This window comes from Ursus americanus, chromosome 8 (genome assembly GCF_024610735.1).
Source record: "Ursus americanus isolate L20-20 chromosome 8, mUrsAme1.1.p, whole genome shotgun sequence".
NCBI classification, from domain to species: Eukaryota; Metazoa; Chordata; class Mammalia; order Carnivora; family Ursidae; genus Ursus; species Ursus americanus.
This window is the reverse complement of record NC_142134.1, coordinates 81687638-81712342: the sequence shown is the minus strand read 5'-3', so window position 1 is coordinate 81712342 and position 24705 is coordinate 81687638. Positions and strand designations below refer to the sequence as shown.

General features: G+C 46.0%; 1 protein-coding gene across 5 annotated transcripts in view; it reads left to right on the top strand.

Annotated features, from left to right (window-relative positions):
* The window catches only part of ADD1 (adducin 1), an 85445-nt gene that overhangs the window by 48815 nt on the left and 11925 nt on the right, over positions 1–24705 (top strand). For 3 of the 5 annotated variants that reach the window (XM_087864328.1, XM_045774853.2, XM_045774855.2), the window contains exons 4-12: positions 5568–5719; positions 12487–12567; positions 12809–12958; positions 15141–15284; positions 15391–15489; positions 16182–16358; positions 20896–21240; positions 23783–23884; positions 24571–24660. In XM_087864328.1, coding sequence (XP_087720454.1) covers positions 5568–5719; positions 12487–12567; positions 12809–12958; positions 15141–15284; positions 15391–15489; positions 16182–16358; positions 20896–21240; positions 23783–23884; positions 24571–24660 — 1340 coding nt within the window. The remainder of the gene's footprint in view (positions 1–5567; positions 5720–12486; positions 12568–12808; positions 12959–15140; positions 15285–15390; positions 15490–16181; positions 16359–20895; positions 21241–23782; positions 23885–24570; positions 24661–24705) is intronic. The other 2 variants (XM_045774854.2, XM_045774857.2) reach the window with 1 other exon arrangement.

Sequence of the window (24705 nt, the reverse complement as noted above, 5' to 3'; positions counted from 1 at the left end):
GGCTCGGTCCCAAGACCCTGAGATCATCACCTGAGCTGAAGTCAGATGCTTAACTGAGCCACCCAGGCGTTGTTAGCAGCCACTGATGCTCAGTACCGGGGCAAATGCAGAGGGAGAGGGAGGGAATCTCAAGCGGACTTCCCACTGAGCACAGAGCCTGATGTAGGGCTTAGTCTCACGACCCAGAGATCATTACCTGAACTGAAACCAGGAGTCAGATGCCCAACCGAGTAAGCCACCCAGGTGCCCCAAACCCATTTTCTTTAAACTTAAAGTATGAGGAGGGGTGCCTGGGTGGCTAGGTCGGTTGAGCATCTGACTTGATTTCAGCTTAGGTCATGATCTCAGAATTGTGAGATCGAGCCCCGCATCAGTCTCTGTGCTCAGTGAGGAGACTGCTTGGGACTCTCTCTCTCTACCTCTGTCCCTCCCTGCCGCTTGCTCTCTCTCTCTCTCTCATATAAATAAGTAAATCTTTAAAAAAAAACTAAAGAGGGACACCTGGGTGGCTCAGTCGATTAATCTGCCTTTGGCTCAGGTCATGATCCCAGGGTCCGAGGATCCAGTTCTGCATCGGGCTCCTTGCTCAGTGGGGAGCCTGCTTCTTCCTCTGCCTGCCGCTCCACCAGCTTGTGCTCTATCTCTCTCTGACAAATAAACAAATAAAATCTTAAAAAAAAAAATGGGTTTGTTGGCCTGTAGAATTTGCTACAGTTTGAATTTTCTGATTCTATCTCGATGGTACTGCTAACATGTTCTTTTGTCTTCCGTATTTACAGCAAGCTGGTAGTTGGATCTGGATGCTTGACTGTGCTTGGATTCGTTTTTTTTGGCAAAGCCTACTTTCTGTAGGTGGTTCTGTGTTCTGTCAGGAGGCACATAGTCTGGTTGTTTCTTTTTGCGTTGTTAGCAGCCATTGATGCTCAATAGATAGGCCCATTAATTTAATAAAGTTTCCAACATGGTGATATTATTCCTCCTTTGTATTTATTAGCTAGAATATTTCTGTAAAGAGAAACTTCCCTGGAAATGGGGCATGGTTGGAAAGGGGCCACCCCCGTCTCCATCACTCATTACATGTTCGAGGGGAACCTCTTGCTAAACTATTTGTAGGTGACCTGTTTCTGGGTCAGAGTTTCACACACAGCGGAGCAGTTTCCTCGCTGTCATCTGTTGAAATCAGGCATGGGGCTCCTGCATGGCTCAGTTGGTAAAGTGTCTGCCTTCAGCTCAGGGTTCTGGGATTGAGTCCTATGTTGTCAGGCTCCCTGCTCAGCAGGGAGTCTGTTTCTCCCTTCCTTCTGCCCCTTCCCTCTGTGCTCTCTCTCTCTCACTCTCCTTCTCTCTCTCAAATAAATAAAATCTTAAAAAAAAAAAAAAAAACTCAGGCATGTACACAAGAAAAGGAGCCTCCTCTCAACTTTTTTTGGTTGCCCAGTGGTATGGTTTATATGGGAGAGGTAACCCTTTTCAAAATAAGTTGGTTTCCTGTCATTGTTTCTAAGATGACCGATTATTATTTTTTAGTATTGTGTTGAATTCATAGGTTACAGTATATATAATGTGTTTCAGAACATTGCACTTATCCCTTCTGATCAGTGGAAGTCCGTCCAAGTTGACCCCTGAGCCTAGTAGTCTTTGACTTTCCAAGCCATCCCCCATGAGGCGATGTTCTCGGCTCACCACATGTATTTCCTGCCCCCAGTCTGGAATCGGCCATTTCAAAACGAAATCTTTATTTCTGTCCCCGTGTCAGTGTACCCTAGTAGTTTTGGTTGTCCGAAGTGCCTTCTCTAGTAGCCTTCTCAGAAAGCACTTGTTTCCTGAGTTCTTGCGTGCTGTGGCCTTTATACGGCAATATGAAGTTGGTTTGATTAGTTAGATCCTACACTCACATTTCCCATTTCATGTATCTTAAATAGTTAGTTTTCTTCTAGCTCAAAAGCACTGCTGTTAAAATTGAAGATAATCTTTCCGTGTAAGTGACTTGGTCTCTTTTCCTGGATGTTCAGAGTACTTTGGTTTTTCTTTAGAGACCAGCAGTTTTACCAAACTATGTCTTAGCATCGGTCATCCTGGGTTAATTTTCTCAGATGACATGCATTTCCAGATCTTTTGTATCATAGCAACACTGAATTGGTTTTGAGTGTTTACCCTGTTCCCTTTGTTTCCTGCCGCTCCTGTGCCTGGTGGAGTTTCTTTGTCTTCTTTAGCTGTCACTTGTTCTCAAGTTCTGTTTATTGCTTCGTTTCTTTATGATTTAAAAAACTTCTCCTTTTCACACTTTTCTCCTACTTTGAGTTTAGTATTTTTAAAATTATTTTTTCATTTATATCTAATTCCTTTTATGTTCTAGCCCTCATTTCTGAGTTTTTCTAATTACATTAAATGTTTTTTAATATGTCTTATTATTTTTTTAATCCTTTTTTTTGCCGTGTTATGAAATAACAGGTCATAGTTCTCATCTGTTTTGTGGACATCTCTTTCTTGAGTGTTTTCATTATCTATAGGGATGTGATTCTGCACTCTTTTCTTGATATAATTTTTGTGTGGTATTTGATCATGATATTTTTCTGTTCATTTTTTTTTAAAGATTTTATTTATTTTAGAGAGCATGAGCAGGGGGAGGAAGGGGCAGAGGGAGAGGGAGACGGACAAGCCCACTGCCCACTAAGCAGAGAGCCCAGTGTTGGAGCTCAGTCCCAGGACCCTGAGATCATGACCTGAACCAAAGTCAGACGCCTCACCTCCAGCCACCCAGGCACCCCCCTTTCTGTTCATTTTTACATGAAATTAGTTTTCTTGGAGGATTCTGGCTCAGGAAAGCTCTTCTAATGTCATGGCTCTAGAGCTCCCTCTTCTGTTGTTTTTGTGAAGTGCTATAAAATACGGCAGTTTGTTGAAGCAATTGAGTTCTGTTCCCCTTCCTTGTTTTGATTTGGACTCTTCGCCTGTTTTCTTTATAGTTCTGTGCTAATCAGTTTGGGGTTCTAATTACCACGAAATTCTTAGTGTGAGACTTTGTCTTGAAAGTCAATTTTAAATATCTAGTTTGGAGAATTCTTAAGCATTTAAGTGTGTAGAACTCTCGGTTTCAGCTGCTATTCTCAAATTGGCCCTCTGAGCTTTTAGCGAGTTCCTGATGGTTCTTTTGGGAGTTTGGCAAATGGTCCATGGTTCCTTCTGCTTCCTCCTACAGAGATGCTGATGTCCTACACTTTGTCTATGTTAACCCTACCCAATTATATTTTCAGTTTTGTGGGTCTGCCTTATTACCTAGTGTTGTGGATATCATCCTTAGGTTTTTGACTGATATCTTAGTTGGTCTAGCTAATTTTTTGTGCAGGGTTGGGATAGAGATTTAATAAGATTCAAAAATTATACTGTCATTGCTACCATCTTCTGAAAATCTTCTAAAAAATAATTTTTAAGAATTAAAGATCTAAAGTAGATGATTGACCTACGTTAAATCAAAATAATAGGTGGTTTTTTGTGTCATTCTCTGTATTTTTCTGTATGCTTAAGATAGTTTATAATTAACAAGAGAAGATTCAAATCTAGCAACATGTAATGAGGAGTCATGCAAATACTTTTTTCCCCCTTCCTCTCTTGTATGTTTTTGCTTGTTTGTTTTCCTTTTTCTTGCCTTATTGCAGGGGTGAGAATCCCCAGTGCAGTATTCAGTAAGAATGCCAGAGTGTACATCCTTGCATAGTTCCTGATTTTGGGAGAAAAACATTCAGTCTTTCATCATTACGTTTGATGTTAGTGGTAGGTTTTTTGTAGATGTCCCTTATCAAGTTGAGGACATTACCTTCTATTCTTAATTTGTGGAGAGCTTTTATCCTAAATGGATGTTGAATTTTGTGAAATGCTTTTTCCGTATCTATTAAAATGGTCCCATGGTTTTTCTTCTTTAGTTCAATATAGCGAATTATATTTATTGCTTTTTGAATGCTGAACCGATTTTGTATGCCCGAGATAATCCCTTCTTACCCCTATTATGATGTGTTATTCTGTCTGTTTATTGCTGGACTATTTGCTAAAATTTTGTTAAGTAATTTTTAGTCTGTGTTTATGAGAGATATTGGTCTGTTTTTTCTTGTGATGTCATGTAACATAATGTCTTTGTATGATTTTGATATTAAGGCAATGCTGGGCCTGATAGAGTGAATTGGAAAGTGTTTCTGGAAGAGTTTGTGTAGAACTTTTGAGAAAAGTTTGTATAGAATTGGTATTATTTTTTACTGAAATGTGTGGTGGAATTCATAGTGATGTCATCTGGGCCTGGAGTTTTCCCTCCCTCCCTCTCTCCTTTCTTTCTTCTTTCTTTCTAAAGATTTTATTTATTTATTTTAGAGAGAGGGAGCTCTGGAGGGGGGAGGGACTGAGGGAGAGGGAGAGGAAGAAGGAGAAGGAAAGAATTCCAGGCAGACTCAGTCCTGAGCATAGAGCCCCATGTGGGGCTTTATCCCACGACCCTGAGAGAGATCACAACCTGAGCTGAGATAAAGAGTGGGATGCTTAACCCACTGAGTCACTCAGGCGCCCATGGGCAGGGAGTTTTCTTTATGGAAACACTTTTAACTGCAAATTCAGCTTAATGGAAACAGGGCTATTCAGGATGTCTATTTCTTCTGGTGTGAGCCTTGGTAGCTTGTGTCTTTCTAGGATTTTGTCTTTTCCATTAAGTTAAAACATTTGCTGGTGTAGTTGTTCATATTATCCTGTTATTATGCTTTTAATGTCTGTGGGGTATATGTAGTGATATCCCCTCTCCATTGCTTCATACTGGTGACTTCTACCTCTGCCGTATTATGTTGGAGTCCGTCCGCCTAGAGGTGTATTTTATTTTGTTTCATTTCATTTCGTGTTTCATTTCCTTTTATTTCATTATTTTGTTTTTAATCTTCTCAAGATTAAATCCATTTTCCTCTATTATTTTTCTTTTTTTTAATTAAAGATTTATTTATTTATTTTTGATAGCAAGAGAGGAGAGAGAGAGAGAGAGAGAGAGAACATGAGTAAGTGTGGGGGGTGATGGGCCCAGGGAGAGGGAAAGAGAATCTCCAGCAGACTCCGCAGTAAGCATGGAGCCCGATGCGGGCCTGTATCCAATGACCCTGAGATCACCACCTGAGCCTAAACCAAGAGTCTGATGCCTAACCGACAGCACCACCCAGGTGCCCCACCTCTGTTATTTTTTGTTTGATATCTTCTTTATCCTTTTTCTTCTTATTTTTTCTATTTAGTTTTCTTTTTTTAGTTTCATAAGGTGAAACCTAGATCATTTTAAAAAAACTCTTGTAACATATATGTTTACTACTACAAGTTTTCTTCTAAGTATGGCTTTACTGCATCCCACAAATTTTGCTACCATTTTGTTCTTGATTTCTAACTTAATTGTATTAACATTGGGGAACATGATCTTTATGAAATAGTCTCTGAAGTTTTTGAGACTTACTTCACAGCCTGGTGTGGAAGATTGATACCTCAGGATTATTCCTACTTGTTTTATGTGTCATAAGAAATAGTAAGTGTTTGAGTTTGTTTCTCTTCTATTTCAGGTCTTGGTATGGTGACTCCTGTGAATGACCTGAGAGGGTCTGATTCGATTGCCTATGACAAAGGGGAGAAATTATTGCGGTGTAAGTTGGCAGCATTTTACCGGCTGGCAGATCTCTTTGGATGGTCTCAGCTTATCTACAATCATATCACAGTGAGTATTAAATGGGGTGGTGGCTGAAGGATAAATGGAATATTACGTGTGTGGCACCACCTCTTCCTGTTTAGGGAAAGAGGGGAGTCGACTGAGCTGAGCTAAATCTTGGAACACCTTTTTTCTCATTCCTGACTGCAGAGTATAATAATCTGAGAATTATGTAGTTCAAATTGAAAATTATGAGGACAGTAGTTCTTTAAAACTCCTTTCTTGCATGCTAACCTAATAAATGAGTGTTTACCCAAGTACAGTTGGTCCCCTGCTACCTGGGGTTTTGCTTTCTGTGGCTTCAGTTAAACATGCAGTCGGCCAGTCCAGAAGCACGTGGCCCTCCTTCTGGGGTATCGTCAGAAGGTCAGCAGTGGCCTCATGGTGCATCACACGCCCATGTCACTCACCTCCTGCATCCCCCTGGGGACATTTGATCACCTCACATCATCACAAGAAGAAGAGGGAGCACAGGGCAATAAGACCTTTAGAGAGAGAGACAGACCATATTTGCACAACTTTCACTGCAGTGTATTGTTATTCTGGTCTGTTTTCGTTATTGTTGTTAATCTATTGCTGTGCCTAATTTGTAGATTAGACTTTATCACAGGTATGTATGCACAGGGAAAAACAGCTAATGTGGGGGTTGGTACTGTCTGCAGTTTCACGCAGCCACCGGTGGGTCTTGGAATGTCTCTCCCACGGATAAAAGGAAACTGGTGTACAGGCAGTTCCCAAAAATCTTTCTTTGCCTAAAAACCTAAGAATGAAGATGTTTGTTTTCTTTCCTGTTCTGACCCAAGTCTTCAATTTCTCATAGTTTTTTCTTTAGCTATTCCAGTTTTTAGCTATTTTAAACATTATTAGGGCTTCTGTTTTCCTCTTGCAGTAAATATTTATTGGGTCTGCTGTAAATATTGATTCTATACCAAGCATTGTTCTGACTCTGGGGTTCTGTCATTGAGTGAGACAAGTCCTGCCTTTGCGGCGCTTCCTTTCTACATCCTCAGCCGCTGGCCCGTATTTCCTCCCTGTTTGGTCCAGCTTGGTGCATCCTGTCCCTGACACTCCTTGCCCGTACTGTGCTATCCCTCCCTGCCCCCGAGTGCCAGACTCTGCTGCAGAGAGCCTTCACACAGCCCGTTGGCTTTCTCCATAGACAGCAGCCCCAATTTCAGGTGGACCGCCAGTGCTGCCTGGCACTGTAGGACGTCTCACGTAGAAGCTCACTAGTGTTTCTGTACTCGCTCTACTGTTTTCAAAACTCCTGACCTCTTTTCTCCTAGCAAATGAGCACAGCGTGTCACAGAGCATCTGGGAGCACCTGACCACTTCCTTCCTACCTGCAGCCAAACTTTGTTTCCCAGTTGGAGTTTCACCCCCTCTTGCCTTCTTTAATTCCTGATGCCTTGTCAGGTTTCTGTTTTCTTCTCCGCTCTTCTGTGGAGATAACCTCTTTCTCTGACTTTTACAATTGTTCCAATCTCTGTTTCTTCATTGAATTTGTTATTGAATACTTCATATTATTAATATAGTGCCTACTTCTAGTAAGAAGTGCACCTCCCATGGATGTCTACAGAAGAAGTCAGTCCTGCTGGTACTCTTACCTCCCTTGGGGCCACTGGTGTTAACAGCCATTTAGATTGTTTTAGCCTTTTCTCCATACGTAGCACACATGTAGGTGATATTCTGATGTGGACTGGTAGTGGTGCGCTAGGTTCGCTCCAGTGTGGACCGCGGGGAGTGCTAAGCCTCTGAGGAGGAGGTCTGGAGCCTGCCTTTGTGGCCAGCGTGCTGTGCTTCTGGGACATGGTGTGGATCTTTGCCAGAGATGCTATGTTACCCTCCCCTCCGTCTCTTCCCCACGTTGCCGTTAAAGTTTGCTTTTTAAAATGCAAACCTGGCCCTGTTGTATCCACAGTGTCAGGCCCGTAGGGTGTTACCTCCACCCCAGCACACCTGCTTCATTTCCCCTGAAGCAGTTACCATCATCCATACTTTCCATTTGCTTGCATGCCATCCGTCTCCACTCACAGGAATATCGAGTCTGTGAAGGGTGCCTCTGTAGGCACACAACAAACTGAGATCTGGCCTCAGTAAAAATACCCAACAAGAACTCCACGGTGCCTTCCGATGCTCGGTCAGAGGGTCCGCCTAGCCTGCCAGGGGTGCCGGTTCTGTTCCTGGGGCCTGTGTGAAAATTGCCAGCATCCGCGACTGATCGTACTTGACAGAGTGCTCTGTAGAGATTTAATGCTCAATGGTTGGCTAAAAATTGTTCCATGAAAATGTTACATCTGTAATCAGAAATGTAATCCTTGGCTTTACTAACAGCTTCACATTCTTTGGGGGTTTTAAAATGCTGTTTACCAGTAGTCCTAGTATGAATGCTGTTTAAGTAAGTTTAAATGGCTGAAATTGCTTTTCCCATCCATCGCCCCCTTTATTTAGGACTTGGCAGAATTAAAACATTAGTTAAATGTTCGCTTTTCTGTAGATGATCTGTGTGGCCTTTATTATTTTTTTTTTAAGATTTTTATTTGAGAGAGAGAGAACGAATGGGGGGGGCAGAGGGAGAGAGAAAGAGAAGCAGACTCTCCGCTGAGCAGGGAGCCAGATGCTGGACTCGATCCAAGGACCCTGGGATCGTGACCTGAGCCAAAGGCAGACGCTTAACCCGGCTGAGCCACCCAGGCGCCCCTTGTGTGGCCTTTAATACTGAGTAAAAAAGATACTTAAGCACAAAAATATTGCCTGTATCTTGGGAACTAGAGAATCTTTGAGGAAGAAAGTTTTGGTCTTGTTTCTGTTTTTTTTAACTATTTATGGCATTCATTTTTTTGTTTTACAATCTAAATGTTATCATATAAACTCTTAACAGAAAAGAAATATTAACAGTATTTGTCAGTGCAGCCAAAAAGTGCTAACAGGTCCTTGTGCCCTTTCTTTGAAAGAGGGCCTAGGGATTTTCTGCTGAAGGGAGTTAAGAGTGCTAGCAGGCGTTAGAAGATTGGAGATGATTGCCTGAATTAGATCTCTTTTTAAAGATTGCATCAGGTTTTGAGAAGCTTGGGGGTGTCAGAAGCCAGGGTGGCCCAGTTAGCACATGAGCTGGACTTTTCCTTGTGGTGGTGCTTAGCTGATGCTGAGGCCTTTCCATCTCTAAATGCCTCTTGGTGGTAGTGGTGCTCTAGGTTCAGCTCCAGTGTGGACTGTGGGGAGTGCTAAGCCTCGGAGGAGGAGGTCTGGAGCCCGCCTTTGTGGCCAGCGTGCTGTGCTTCCGGGACGTGGTGTGGATCTTTGCCGGGGATGCTGTGTTGGGTGTGTTTGGTTTTCAGGGAGTGACTTTAAAATCTGGGATGTGAGTGCTCAGTCCTTGTGGACAGGCAAGGAGCGTCAGGTGTGTGGGAAGATACGCAGGGAGGGTAGCACCAGCCCATTGGAAACTTACTTGCAGGTATTCTCTGCTCTTGCTCACTTCACATCTGCATTTAGTACTTTTGCCTTTATTTTTTAAAGATTTATTTATTTTAGAGACAGAGAGGAGAGAGAGTACACATGGGGTGGGGAGGGGTAGAAGGAGAGGAAAAGAGAGAATCTCAAGCAGCCTCCACACCTAGCACGGAGCCAGATGTGGGTTTGATCTGACCCTGAGATCATGACCCGCGCCAAAAGCACGAGTCGCATGCTTAACCAGGTGAGCCACTCAGGTGCCCCAGCACTGTTTCTTTTTTTGCTTCAGACTCAGAAAATTGTATATTTTAAGCGTTTTCCATTAAAATATGTAGATTTGCTAGACTTTTTTTTTTTAAAGATTTATTTATTTTATTTGAGAGAGAGAGAGCATGAGCAGGGAAAGGAGCAGGGGGAGAGGGAGATAAGCAGACTCCCTGATGAGCAGAGAGCCTGACATGGGGCTCAATCCCAGGACCCTGAGATCATGACCTGGGCTGAAAGCAAGAGCTGGACGCCTGATGGACTGAGTCACGCAGGTGCCCCTATATTTGCTAGGCTCTTAAGTCAAAGAAGAAAAAGTGTTAGCATTATTTATTAAAAAAATTCAAGTGTACATATCCAGTAGTAGGTGGGAAGTGGCCCAATTATTAACATGAGTTTGAGGGAATGTTATATATTATGAACAACAGTTACAAAGACCATGTGAAAAAAATGAAAAGTAGTTATTACAAATGAGAGAGTATAAAACGTATACTGTTGATAACTGTTGATGTACAGGGTTTGTATAGAGACAGGGAAACAAGAAGTTATTAAACAGTGGCTATGTAGTAGGTTTTTAATGTTGGATCTGGTAGCATGCTTTTAAAATTTACATGGAAGACGAAAGTCCAAGAGTAGCTAAGACGAACTAAAAGTAAGGAGGGTTTTTCCTACAGACTCTCAACTTATAAAGTGGTAGTAATTAAAATAATGTGCTTCGGGCAAAGGAAGAGACAGCCCAGTGGGACAGAACAGAGCCCAGAGCCGGATTGCATGTCCAGAAATCAGAGACAGAGTCTGCATTGCAGATCAGCAGGGGAAGGGTGCACTAGGCAGTATTTGGTACTGACACAGTTGACTGAAAAATCGAAATTGGAAAGTTGTATTATGTATTTAAACCCACAAAGCAATTCCAGCGAATTCAGAATTTTTTTTTTATTTTAAAGATTTTATTTATTTATTTGAGAGAGAGCGAAAGAGCATGAGTGGGAGGGAGGGGCAGAGGCAGAGGGAGAATTGACGGAAGAATGGACACAGTCGTTGTATATTCATCCAGTGGATGCCGTGCTGCAGTGACCGTGAATAAAGGATAGCCACGCATATCATAATGTGGAGGAATCTCAGAAATAATGTTGAGGAAGAAAGGTCACTGAAAAACACAGTATGATTCTAATAATTTGAAGTTCATAAACAGATAAAAATTAAATGATATGGCTTCGGGATGAATATGTATTAGGTGAAACTGTAAAGTCAAGGAAGAAGATGCTTAACACGTAATTCAGGATGGTGGTCACTTCTGGGGAACGGGAGAAGAGATGAGCTTCCGGGATACTAGAGGTGCTGGGTTTTTTATTATACTTAAATCGTACATGTACTCTCTAAACACTACGTTGTTGTGAGATTAAAAACTCTTTGTAAGTAAAGATATCTGATGTGTAATTTTTCCTTATTTCCAACCTTATTTTTCATTACAGCCAATAAATACACAGAGGAATGCCTTGTTTTATGTTTTCTGTTTTGACCCAACTTGGGAATTGGGGCAATTGTGTAGTTGGTTTTGTTTTAGATAGTTAAAAAGATGCACGCTTTAGCACTGACTTTAGAAATAAGCCTCGATAACTCGCCATTAATGGAAAAATATTTTTGGAAAAGTTGGAAACCACATGTGCATATTTGAAACAACTAAGAGAGCAGAGAATGGGGAAATAGGGACTTACAGAGAGCGGATATCATGGAGGTGGATTTAGAACAGGCTCATTCATGGTCGTGATTTATTACTGCTGCTCCTAGTACCACTAGTACGAGTGGGGAGATGCCATTTACTGAGAGCCGTATTGTGAGTATGAGCTCTTATCATCCACTCTTTAAGGATAAGGAGACCAGGAACCCAGGGTCCCAGAGCAGCCTAGCACATACTTAGCAGAGCTAAGATTTTAACTAAGGCCTTATGTGATTGGGGATGTGCGTCGGGCTATACTGAGGGAGTCGTGAGTTTGGCACCAAGGTGACAGGAGGTCGGGTAATTTCAGGTATCTGAGAACTAAATTATAGAAGTGGGGGGTTGGGTTTGTTCTGTGTTGCATACTAGAAAGAGTGTTGAGAAACTCAGGGAGACAGATTTCCGCTCACTATGAGAGAGAATGTTTGATGCCCAGTCTCTAGCTTTATTTCCGTCTGTACCCCAGCCCCTGTCATGGAGCTGGCGGTCAGTGGCTATTTGTTGAATGAAGAAATGAGGCTAAGTGAGGACGCGGTGAGCGTCCCCATTATGACACCTGCCCCAGCAGACCCGTGTGTGCTTCTGTTCTGGCCACGACAGAAGTCACTACACTGGTTAGGAAGTTGGGCTAGACACCGTAAGTCCTTTGCCACAAACGCTACACTCCACCTGCCTCATCCCCATTGCAGTTCTGAGCCCAGCGGTGAGCGTGTTCCAATATAATGGCTTTGGGAAATCGTTTGAGTCTCCCAAAATCATCCTAAAAGCTGAACTGACTTTTTGAAGGGCAGGACTCTTTTTTCCTGTGATATCACTAGCCTCTAACACAGGTACGTAGCATGTGCCACGTCCATACTGAATGAATTGTGGAAAGAAAGCTGTCAAGGAAGGAGCAGACTGACCAGGGGCATGCTGATGTGCTGTTGAGACTTTGAAATCCATCAAGCCGTAAGGAAGAGCTCTCTGTTGTTTTTGATCGTTGGGATTGTTCACTAGCCTGCAGGTTTCAAGCACTAAAGACAAAGTCCGTTTTGACGAAAGTCAGTTTTGGTTTTCACTGGGATCCGCCTGAGGAGTGGTGCTGGCTTGGCAGGCACCGAGTTTCTTCTTTACAAAGTCAGTTGTCCTGAACGCAACCACGATGCACTTATCTGCCTGAGAAGTTACTACAGTGTAATGATGGAAGCTTCCGGTACCTCTTAGTTCCATGGCAGACGCTGTACTACGGGCTTTCCTACGTAGCTCACAGAATGTGCACAATAGACCTGTGAGTTTGCGGATGGAAAGAGATGCAAATAATTTCAATTGGATTTTTGAGCTGATTCAGCAATTTTCCTTACAGACCAGAGTGAGCTCTGAGCAGGAACATTTCCTCATTGTTCCCTTTGGACTTCTCTACAGTGAAGTGACTGCATCCAGTTTGGTAAGAATATCCTTCTCTTGGGCTTCATGTATGTTTAGGTCATAGTCGATAGTTAAACACCTTTTAATCCTATGAGGCATATAAAACCCAAGAAAGAGGAAAAAGTTTGTTTTGTGTGATAAACGCAGAAAAAAAGCTTTAGAACTAGTTATAAACACTTTAAGCTTTGGTTTAAATAATTTCTAGGAAGGGCCATTTGAAATCCTCTTGACATTTAAAATTTTTATTTGCTTACTTTCAGGTTAAAATCAATATACAAGGAGATGTGGTAGATCGCGGCAGTACTAATCTGGGAGTAAACCAGGCTGGCTTCGTGTTACATTCTGCCATCTATGCTGCGCGGCCGGACGTGAAGTGTGTGGTGCACATCCACACGCCAGCAGGGGCTGCGGTGAGTGCGCCGGCTGTTTAGTGGGAGGCACTTCACATTTCCTCACAGTTGTGCTCTCTTGAGGCAACAAGTCAATAAGCCTAATTTTGTTGGAGTAAAAAAGGTCTTTTACTAAGTTTGACTTTATTAAAAGAATTTTTTTTTTCTTTTAAGGGGTCCATACGCTCTTAGTTTTGGAAAACCTATGTGAATCTGAAAATGTCCGTTAGACTTAACAGAAATTCGGAGCGTGTTGAGGGTGAGATCAGACTTCAGAGTGTGAAGACTGCAGGGAGCTGCAGAGGGAGGGCTGTAAGCAGACACCTTGTCTGTGAAGAGGTTGAGGAGGGAGGGGGGCCCAGACAAGCTGCAGGGGGAGCGTGCTGTGGGCTCAGCAAAGTGCTGGTGGGTTGCATGAGACCTGAGCCTGCTGAGGCCTAGAAGCCCCTAGATGTCTGCCTGGAGCCAACAGATGCCCAGGCTGGATCATGAGAGCAGGGAGAAGAGGAATGGCTGTTGCAAGATGAAGGCATACACCTCGTAGGCTGTTAGGAGACCTGGCCTCCAAGCCCAGAGCTTCCGCAGAGCCTTCCCCAGCCCAGTCACCAAGCCCAGGCCCTTCTGGTGCCCACAGGCCAGACCACCCAGCATGAACGTGCCCGTTCTGGTTGTTGGTACGGTCATGTGACAGTGAACTATCCAGAATTGGCTTTTTATCACCATATAATTTAATGACTTTCTGGGCTTATTTGTACCACACATAACCTCATGGACTCAGTAATGCTGAATTTTCACCTATCTTGATGTTTTAAGGTCATGCATATTAGATTGTTTTGATGAATGTTAGATCTATCTGGCTTATTTATTTTACTTTGAATATGTGGTTCCAGATGTCAGCATAAGAGTTTTATTAGATCTATCATTTTCTGAAATTTTTTCTAAAAAAGTCCATGCTCTTCCAACCACAAAAAGTCCATGCATTTTAACGAACCGTTAGAGGTACCTTTGAGAATATGGTTACAAACGGCTTATTGTGTAATTTGTTTTATTTGTTTTTATTTATTTTTTAAAAAGAATTTATTTATTTATTTGACAGAGAGACAGCCAGTGAGAGAGGGAACACAAGCAGGGGGAGTGGGAGAGGAAGAGCAGGCTCCCAGCAGAGGAGCCCGATGTGGGGCTCGATCCCAGGACTCCAGGATCACACCCTGAGCCAAAGGCAGATGCCCAACAACTGAGCCACCCAGGCGCCCCTGTAGTTTGCTTTAAAACATACCAAATCACTTCCCTTGGAAATTCCTTCTCCTAGGAAGGCTGGTGCCTTGAAAGGGATTAAATGCGACGTTGCCTTTTTCGAGGTGGCGTCTTCTAGATGTACTTTTGTGCACAGTTGTACTTGTGGATACTGTTGGAATCTGTGGAGCCTGTCAGTCTAGGTAGAAAATATTCAAAATTAGCACGTTCTAAAGTCAGTTTGGGAACGTTAAGGAAACCCAAGGATTGTTTTATTGCAATAGAAGAGAAATTATACAGCATAATTATTCTAAACTTCAGAAATTGGCTTTTTAAAAAAAAGATTTGTCAGAGAGAGTGGGCATGCGTGAGCACAAGCAGAGGGAGAGGCAGGCAGAGGGAGAAGCAGGCTCCCCACTGAGCAAAGAGCCTAATGTGGGGCTCGATCCCAGGATCCTGGGATCACGACACAAGTGGAAGGCAGACGCTTAACCATCTGAGCCACCCAGGTGCCCCAGAAATTGGGTTTTATCTACATTTCAGGTTTCAGTCTCCCCTACAACCTGAGATGACAAGTGGGTCAGAATCTTACAGCATGTTCAGACCCTCTCTTTGCAGGGTCATGGCTCACTCAGAGGGAGCCCTTGCCTCTCCTTGCAGTAGGGCCAGGGTTCATCTTGCCGGGAAGCCTGAGCTCATACAGCTCGTACAGCATTATGGTCAGTGTGGGAGAAGTCCAGAAAGATGTGGAATTCCTTTTGAGGCTCTCCCAGCATTGAGATGCCTTTGATTTTTAAGTATACATCAGTAGGAGCCCCAGAAGTAAGGTTCATCTTAAGTTCATAGGTTCATTTCTGAGAAGAATATAACATAAAATATGTTCCCCTTTTTATTTCTTTGAGGAAAGTGCTGCATCATCGATGTGTGACTGTCAATTTGCCTTTGTTCATGGTGACTGCTTGTTCTCTAGGTCTCTGCGATGAAATGTGGCCTCTTGCCAATCTCCCCGGAGGCACTTTCCCTTGGAGAAGTGGCTTACCATGATTATCATGGGATTCTGGTTGAGGAGGAGGAAAAAGTATTAATTCAGAAAAATTTGGGGCCTAAAAGCAAGGTCAGTAGACATCTAATCTGGTATTTAAACTCTAGAGGAAAGGAGAAAAAAGTCAGAGTAGCAGTCTTCTTGCCTAGCTCCCTTGAGCTTTCGTGTTTCCCCGCAGGTTCTTATTCTCCGGAATCACGGGCTCGTGTCAGTTGGAGGGAGCGTTGAGGAGGCCTTCTACTACATCCATAACCTGGTGGTCGCGTGTGAGATCCAGGTACGTGGCGGCTGCTCTCTGCAGTCTGCGGCTTATTTGGGCGTCCGCAGGGTTCTTGTAGATTTTTGATACTTTGCATAATCTCTTTGCCCAAGATGAGCTAGTGGATTTGGAAATTGATCAGAGCAAATGCCGTTTCACTGATTTAAGCTGGTGAATGATTACTGGGCTTTTCATTTCTAGTTTTTTGTCATTCAGATATGTAAGTCACCACCATTTATGGAGTGCTCGTGTGCACCAGCCCAGGTATCAGGTGCTTCATTTACATGTTACTTCATTTGCCCATCATGGCGCTATTCATTGAGAAGCAGGTACAGAGAGGGAGAGACTTGGTGTGGGCGCCGCCGAGCCAGTTCTGCTCAACCCCAAGTCTGTGCTCACTCCACTGGCACCTTGACTTCATCTGGGCAGCAGTGCAGTCCCCAGGCGGCTTCATACAGCCTTGAAAGGGGCTTTGTTTCCGCATTTCTCCTCCAAGCACAAGCGCCTAGTATCTTTGTTTTGCTAAAGAAGAACTTCTGAAAATGACCTTGTGTGTGGGTAGTCTGTCTCTGTCCGTCCTCCGTTTTTTATTCTTAGACTTCGATGACTTGGTTTTTTCTGTGACCTAGTAATCTCTTGTCGTCATTTGATCTGATCCTCTTGCCTTCAGTCAAGATCTCAAACTGTACTATCTGCTTGTTTTGGAAAAGGTTCGAACTCTGGCCAGCGCGGGAGGGCCAGACAACTTAGTCCTCCTGGATCCTGGCAAGTACAAAGCCAAATCCCGTTCCCCGGGGTCCCCATCAGGGGAGGGCAGCAGCTCACCTCCCAAGTGGCAGATCGGCGAGCAGGAGTTTGAAGCCCTCATGCGGATGCTCGATAATCTGGTAAGAATGTTGTTACCACCAGACGATACAGCTTTTGTTCTGAAAGCAGCAGCGGTGGTGTTTTTGTAGCGGGTGTAATTGCTGTCTTCATGCAGTATCTGAATGCTTTCACCCTCAAAATTCATGAAGAAGCACCAGGGCGATTGAACTCTTAAGCTAAGTCATGATAAAATACGGAGGGGGAGGTTTCTTTTGTTCCTTTGTTGTTTGAAAGGAATCACCTCTGGATGGTGTGGGGACAAGAGCACAGAGCATGCTCTGCTCGAAAGTGGGTAGGTCCCCCTGGAGGAGCGGGCACTGCAGCCCCCCCGCCCCCCCCCATAAGTGGACTGTGGGGTGGGGGTGGGGGAGCTTCTGCATCAGCTAGCCAAGTGTTTGCTTTTTGTTTTAACAGTAAGTTCTAGCTACGTGGGGCCTGATTACTGTGTTCCACAGACATTTGCTGCTGATTTACTGTGTGGGAGACCCCCTCCTCCGTATTGCAGGGACACGGAGACCAGCCCTGCACAGAAGCTGGGACTGTGGTGTTTTCTGCATAATAGGGCTGTTTGGATGATACCCAGAAGGATGTACTCTTTGTTAGAGGGTTCAGTGAGGGATCTCATCCTTTGGCAAGGGTCAGGGAGAAAACTATGGGGATGGTACTTGGCAATGACCTCACAGAGTAAGTAAAATTGTGGTAGGCTGAGTTGGGAGAAGGAAGGTGTCTGTGCGACTGAAGACACCGCAGGGGTGTGAGGGTAGGGGTATACCTTCCTGGTGTGAGCGGGTTCTTCAGATATTCACAACAAGCATCGTAGGACAAACGATTCTGTCTTCCAGAGACTTTGGGCCCTGTGCCTGCTGCCATGTCATACTGTTCAGATGGGGTTCAAGAGAGTCCATTCTCTTTCCCCATGACATTAGGCGGCGGAGACATGAGGACCCGTCCCAGGAGTGTGGGAGTGAGAAGCCTTAGGAAGGCTGGCATCCCTGTGCGTTGCCATGGCTGTGCTGGGCACTGTTGACGGCAGCACCAGGGCCCGTGGGGCACATTCCAGCCTAACAGGAGAAAGTCCTGACTATTGGACCAGGTCACAGATGGGATGGGTGGCTTCAGGAGGCAGGAAGTTTAACTTTCTTGAAGATTTTGGAACAAAAAGAATATCTGATTCAGGGTATGCCACGTGTCCTCAGGGGCCAGATTTGTAGCCGCTAACAGGACACGAGGAGTGCATGACCTAGCTGGGGAGAGGGACACACAATCCAGACGCAGCTGAGCATCTGGGATCTGGGTTCTGACAGAGTGTGATGAGGGCTGCAGAGGCGGAGACGGGGCATGGGCCAGGACTGGTCACGGGAAGCAAGAGGAGGAACAGAGCTCACTAAGAAGATGGAAGAAGCAGCTGGCGTTAGGTGCAGGGGGGCAGTGGTGGCTCAGGTGTCAGCCCTGGGTGGCAGGTTCCCCTGAGGCGCCCAGCGAGGCAAGGAGTGCTGGGGTGGTGGCTTCTCTCCTCCTGGCAGGCACTCTGATGTCTCACTGCTCTGTGACCTTGAAGTCAGGTGGGGAACAGGAGAGAGGACTAAGAATCGAGAATGCTAGCCCACCACATCTTGTGTGCTCAGTGCCTTCTCAAAGGTGGAGAGAGATCAGGATTAGGCAATAACTCTAATTTGCTAGAGGAGGGAGAGAAAGGATGAAAGATGAATAGCGAAGTGCTTGTTACGAGGGTGTTGTGTTCAGTGTCCTGACTGCACATGGTCATTATCATCACTTTTTTAAAAGATTTTATTTATTTATTTATTTGTCAGAGAGAGAGAGAGAGAGAGCGAGCATAAGCAGGGGGAGCAGCAGGCAGAGGGAGAAGCAGGCTCCCCACTGAGCAGGGAGCCCAATGCAGGACTCGATCCCAGGACCCTGGGATCATGGCAGACACTTCGCCGACTGAGCCACCCAGGTGTCCTGATTATTGTCATTTTTGATATGAGAAGTCTGTGTAGTGTATAAGAAATAGTAATTATGATTATAGTCCACATTTTAATGTAGCATTCTGATTAACCATGTATGTTTGCCCATAATTGAATAGGGTAGCTAATAGTTTAAGATTCTCCTACTGTAAGAAGTATTTTAACATAGAGTTAGAAGAAATGCTAAATTGCTTCCCAAAAAAATCAGGATGCGATTCCAGCTTTTCACGGAAAGAAGGAGTCCATATGTTCAACTATAAGCCGAGTCCTACAGCACGTCCGAGGGCTGAGGATCGCCTCTGATTTTGGCGTTATCAGCATTTGAAGGGGAAGAATAAGAAACCCTACTCTCTCAGGATGAAATTTTATGAAGTTCTGGTGGTTTATCCTGGAGTCATGGAGACTACTCAAGAGTCTTGGCTCCCTAAGCAAGAGAAAACCTGAATTAATAAGAACTTTATTTTTCTGAAGGTAGCCTTTTTACAATGCAGCTGTTATCTTTTATTGTTCCTCACTCAACAGGGCATGCTCAGCAGTGGAAAGACTGCAGTGTAGACATTTACCTATCTTCCTAAGGGTGGTGGTGGGGAAAACAGCCACCAATGACTGCATTTAGGGATTATTACCACCCTTTTTTTAATGTAGTAAAGGAATGATTGGTAATGAAAGTGGCTTCTCAAAGAAGAGGAGCACCCAAAGGGAAGTGAATTCCTGAATTGGGAGAAATGTGAAGGATTGCAAAGCACCTCGGCAGGCAGGCCACCGGCCATGGCCCCTCTTCTATGACTAGCCCCTAATTCTCCTGTCATTCACTGTTCCTTCATGGCTGTGCATGACTTGGTCCACACTTGCAGCTGCAGGTCAGGAGCCGCCTGAACCAGATTCTTGGCTTAGGGTCACACAAGGAAGGCCACAATCAGGGTGTCGGCCCGGACTGGATTGCTGTTAGGAGGCTGCATGGGGAGGGCCCACTTCCCAGCTCCCTGAGATTGTGGGCAGGATTCATTTTCTTACAGCTGTAGGAGTCCTGGCAGCCTGGTTCTTTAGAGCCAATAGTGGACAGAGACTCTCTCAAGATGGGTGCTACACTCTTGGGGTGCCTGGGTGGCATGGTTGGTTAAGCTCCTGACTCTTGGTTTTAGCTCAGGTCACAATCTCAGAGTCGTGGCATTGAGTCTCAGCACTTAGCACAGAGTCTGCTTGAGGTTCTCTCTTCCTCTCCCCCTGCCCCTCCCTCTCAGGCGCACTCTCGCGCACATGCTGTCTCTCTGAAATTAATAAATCTTAAAAAAAAAAACAAAAAAAGATGGTGCTACACTCTTAAGTAATGCATCCAATCACCTTTGCCAGATTCCGCTGTTAGAAGCAAGTCAGGTCCTGCCCACGCTCCAGGAGGGAGGGCCTTACAGTGGGTGGGAACCATAGGGGGGGGGTCATCATAAAGTCTGTATGCCACACCCACCCAATGCTAAGCACTGGATAGGAGGGTGAGTAAGATGTCATCCTTGCTTTGGAGAGATTGTCTATGGGAACTCGCAGTCATGTTGGTCTAGCAGGTGGGCTCGGTGCTGTTACAGTGTGTCACAGAGGCGTGAGCTGGCAGGGCCCACGTCCGACAGCCCTGGTGAGTGCTTATGAGGTGGAATGGAAGGTTGAACTTGACATTGTTGTATTCAGAGGTAAAGCAGTTTTTCCAGGAACCAGTTTTCACGAGTTATACTTGTTTGGCCTTCCCCAAAGATTGTTACAGTGTCTAAAGTTTATCTTAAAAGGTAAACAAAAAAGTAGGTTGATGAATACAGCCTGTGCTGTAGCCAGCATCAGGGAAGCCCTGTTTAAGTGTTCCATATATTAACACCGGGTAACCAGTTCCCAGATCAAAAGACAGCAGCACCGGGGCGGGCGCCTGATGGGCTCAATGGGTAGAGCATGAGACCCTTGACCTCAGGGTTGTGAGTTCAAGCCCCACGTTGAGTGTGGACCTACTTCAGAACAAACAAAACACCCCAGCAGCACCTCAGGCCCCCCTGTACCCCTTTTGGGCACTTAACCCATCCCAGGGTGACCACTGTCCTATCTTCTTTTTTTTTTTTTTTCCTTTTTTTTCCTTTTTTTTTTTTTTAATTATTATGTTCAATTAGGTAGCATATAGTACATGATTAGTTTTTGATGTGTCCTATCTTCTAACAGCAAACATTGGTTTTACCTCTTTTTGTCCTTTTTATGAGTGGAATAATGCAGTGTGTTCTTTCCCATTTGGTTTCTTTGACTCAGCGTCCTATCTGTGAGATTCACCCCAGTGTCGCCCCTGGTACTGGAGTATTTGCTCTGATTCCAGGACCCTAGTCTGTCGTGTGGGGTTCCTCAGTCGGCCCGCTCAGGTGTTGCTAGCTCTTTCTGATCTGGGGCTGTTAGGAACAGTGCTGCTTTGAGAGTTTTGGTGACCATCCTTGTGTCTCTGCTGGCATGCAGCTAGGGGTCGTGTGTGTGTGCGCGCCCAGCTTTTCTAGCGGTTTCCACACAGTTTTCCAAAGTGACACTGTGTCGAGATCTGGAATGGTGATTGTCTTTCCGTCTCTTTGGCCCCTAGGGTTACAGAACTGGCTACCCCTACCGATACCCTGCTCTGAGAGAGAAATCTAAAAAACACAGCGATGTGGAGGCTCCTGCCAGTGTCACAGGTTACCCCTTCGCGGGTGACGGGGACCCGGGCACTTGCTCCCCTCTCAGACACAGTTTTCAGAAGCAGCAGCGGGAGAAGACAAGATGGCTGAGCTCTGGCCGGGGCGACGATGCTTCTGAGGAGGGGCAGAACGGAAGCAGCCCCAAGTCGAAGACTAAGGTGTGGACGAACGTTACACACGATCGCGTGAAACCCTTGCTGCAGTCTCTCTCGTCCGGTGTCTGCGTGCCAAGCTGTATTACCAACTGCTTGGTCTGTGCCTACTTACTGTTCATAGTTAGATGACGTAGAGCAAGTTGGGTAGCTGGGGCTTCGGAGGCTTTGGGAATCCAGCCCCTCTGACCCGGATTGAAAGCAAACCCCCTTCATTAACCTTCTTTTAGCCTCAACCAGAATCTGCTTTATGCATCAGCTGTAATTCAAGTAAATCTGTCTGCTTGAAACTGCTTAAGATCTGTCCTTGGTCTTCACCTGACCCCGCGGTAGCAGAGAAACTAAGTAACTTAAGTGTGCTAACCTGCAAGTCAGAGCTGCCATTTAATTCAAATTGTACTCAAGGAATCTTAAAACTTCTTGCACAAAACAGTAGTTCAGTCTTGAGCTGTGATTGTAGTGTTGTAATCTCCAGCGGTTTCTGAAGTCGCTGCAGTCTGTGCTTTCAAGTCTTGAGTGTTTTCTTAAGCAGTTTTCCCTCGTGTCTCACGGGCATTTTCTCAGCTGACCTCGTCCTTTCTCGTTTGCCTCGGGCCCTGCTCGCTGTCCCAAAGCCTCCGAATGCTCTAAGCCAGCTACCTTGTGCATGGACTGTTGCATGTGAGTAGACGGCCATAGTGGTGAGTCTTGTGACTCCTGCTGGGTGTGGCATGACCCAAGTGCAGCGCAGGCCATCTGCAGGCACCAGCAACAGACGCCACCGGGCGTGCTTTGTGCCGGAAGTGACAAGCACTGCCCTGAGAGATACTTCGCTGTCCTGGTGCTCACGCCCTGTGGGGACCGTCTCCACTACCCCCTCAGGTGGCCGCAGACAGTTCAGTGGCCCCCCTGCCAGAGAGTAGGGAGGCCCCTGGCGCGGGGTCCTGTGAAGAGAGGGGGGCCGGGGCAGACTCCTCTCTGCATGTCAAATTCTGTAGGAGTCCAGGTGATGTTAGGTCAGAGGGCCTAAAACAGTGGGTCCCAAGTAAGCAGGCGGGGCCTCCTGTTCCCTTAATAACAGTGTTTTTACTTTATAGATTTATTCCAAAGAAAACAGCTCTGTCTTCCCAGGTGGCTCTGGTGAGAGAGCCTCTGTGCTCCTGAGCAGACGGGTCACGTGGGCAGAGACTCTGCGTGAACGTGGCGGGGCTCAGCGTTTGAGCCCGTCTCTCCTCTCTCCTTTGCCCTCCCTCTCTCCCTCCCTCGTTTTGTTTTTCTTTTCCAGTTTCATTTGTTTCGATTTTATTCATTTTACTTGTTAAAGGGAGTGGTCCTAAGAACCAGCTTTCCGCTGCTGATATAAATACATAGTGCTGAGTGGCTGTGATGAGGTTTTCCAAAGCACACGTGTAGTGGCAGCTGTGAGCTTTATTTGCTGTTGGCTTGAGAAAACGTGCACTCACTTGAGGTGCTTGAGTCAGTGTGCATGCACTCTGGAGGGAGACCTCGCGCAGCGGTTAATGTGGGTCCTCACCGTTCCGGAGTAATGCAGACTCCATGCGGTGCTCCCAGGTTGGTATGTGAACTCACAGTCACTGTTCTTAAGTTTCAGACGTGTTCAAGCTTCTGAGGTTATTGGGTTAATGTTTGACTAAAACCTATTTTTAATAAAAAGCTGGAGTTATTTCTTTCTGAGAAGATAACCGTCAGTGAGTACCTCACAGCTCATGCCCATCCCACACTTCCCTTCACGGCGGCTAAGCATTTGCCAGTTGTGTTGCTTTCTTTAAAGCCTTACGGTTTATGGCTCCCCGACTGCCCCCTGAAGGTACTCTGAAAGGCATAACATTGCTGGCCTTGTTTTGCTGTTCAGTGCCCACCCATGCCTAAGAATTAGAATCTGATGAAAAACCTCGGACTGGATTGGAGATCCAAAAAAACAGCACGTGACAGGCGCGGTGTGCTACGCTACGCACCAATGACTAAGACAGCCTTCTAACGAGAACTCGTGAGCGCCTCACGTTTGTTGGGGATATTTTTGTAACACTCTGAAGTATTAAGTTATATAAAATACTCGACGTCACCAAACTCTCCACCAGGCGCCCACCGTGCACACGTTCGCACCGTGATTTTCTGGGATTGAACGAGCTATGCCGGCAGCGCATTCTAATGCCGTAGTTTATTTCCGTGCCAAACTTCGGTGATGCCCACTCCTGCCTCACGGCGCGGTCCTTCCCTCCCCCCGGGTGGCAACATCACATCGCCTTTCATGACCCTGCCATCTCATGCTTCCAGCGGCTTTGGCATTGATGACTCTCAGGGCGGTGAACCAATGTGCTCTGAAGGGCCCCCCCCACCCCACCCCGCGCCCCAGATGGTCTGCGGGAGTCACGGAGCAGAGCTCTGTCGTCAGCCTGTGCCGTGCCTGAGTTCTCCTTGGGGCATTCTGGAGGGCGTGTGCCAGTCGGTCACGACTTCGGTTCCTATTTGTACATGCCCTGCCCCGATCCCCTTGCTGCGGTGACAGGAGGTGTGGTCATTGGTTCATTCTCTGTGATGTTCATGCATGACCAGGTGTGAGACACGTTGGACAGATTGGATGCTGTGGTGTCGCGTAGCGTTGTCCCCGTTCTGACTTTTCAACTGTTCTTGATATTTGCAGTGGACTAAAGAGGATGGACATAGAACCTCCACCTCTGCTGTCCCTAACCTGTTTGTTCCACTGAACACTAATCCGAAAGAGGTCCAGGAGATGAGGAACAAGGTGCGTACCAGCAGCCGTCAGCCCTCGGTGGAAACAGGAGCGGGCGGAGGCAGTGATGGGTTGGACGGGGTGCGGAGCGCACTTGCCCCGGCGGAGGGCTTCTGCCGCCACCGCTCCTGTAGCTGAGGCCCAGTCTTCCCACCACGTCTGCTGTCGCACTAACAAGTGTGCTGTGTGAGCAGCAGACAGGCTGGGGCCCCGTGGTTCTTGGACTGAGGCTTGCTCACATAGCCGGGCAGAAGCGGAAGCCAGAGAGCCTGCTTCCGGCGAGAACAGCCTTTGCCTCTGAGCTTCATCCTTCGTTTGTTGAGCTGTGAATGTTTGCTGTATCAGAACACGAGCCCCCCTCCCTCCCCGTGTTCATGGTGTCACTGTATGACGGGCACATGGGGATAGTCCCCCTCTACTTAACCAGTACGGTGAGAGATCTGTGCTTACCACAGCCGTCTAGAAGGTGCAGAAAGTCAGGAATGGCTTAGTCCTCCCCTTAGACTCATGAACGACTCAGCAAGCTGGACTGGCCCCGTCAGGCAGGCACTGTGGCCATGCAGGACCATGAGGGGTGGGGCAGAGCAGAAGTGCGGCTTGGGTGTGGCTCTGGGGCCCCGGTAACAGCAGAGTGACTCCAAGTCACAGCCGGGCTTCTCTGTACTGTTGATGTGTGTTTCTCCTTCTTGCATCCTCAGATCCGGGAGCAGAACTTACAGGACATTAAGACAGCTGGCCCGCAGTCCCAGGTTTTGTGTGGTGTAGTGATGGACAGGAGCCTTGTCCAGGTGAGAGCTCAGGATGTCTGACATTAGTGGGTGGTGGCTCTAATG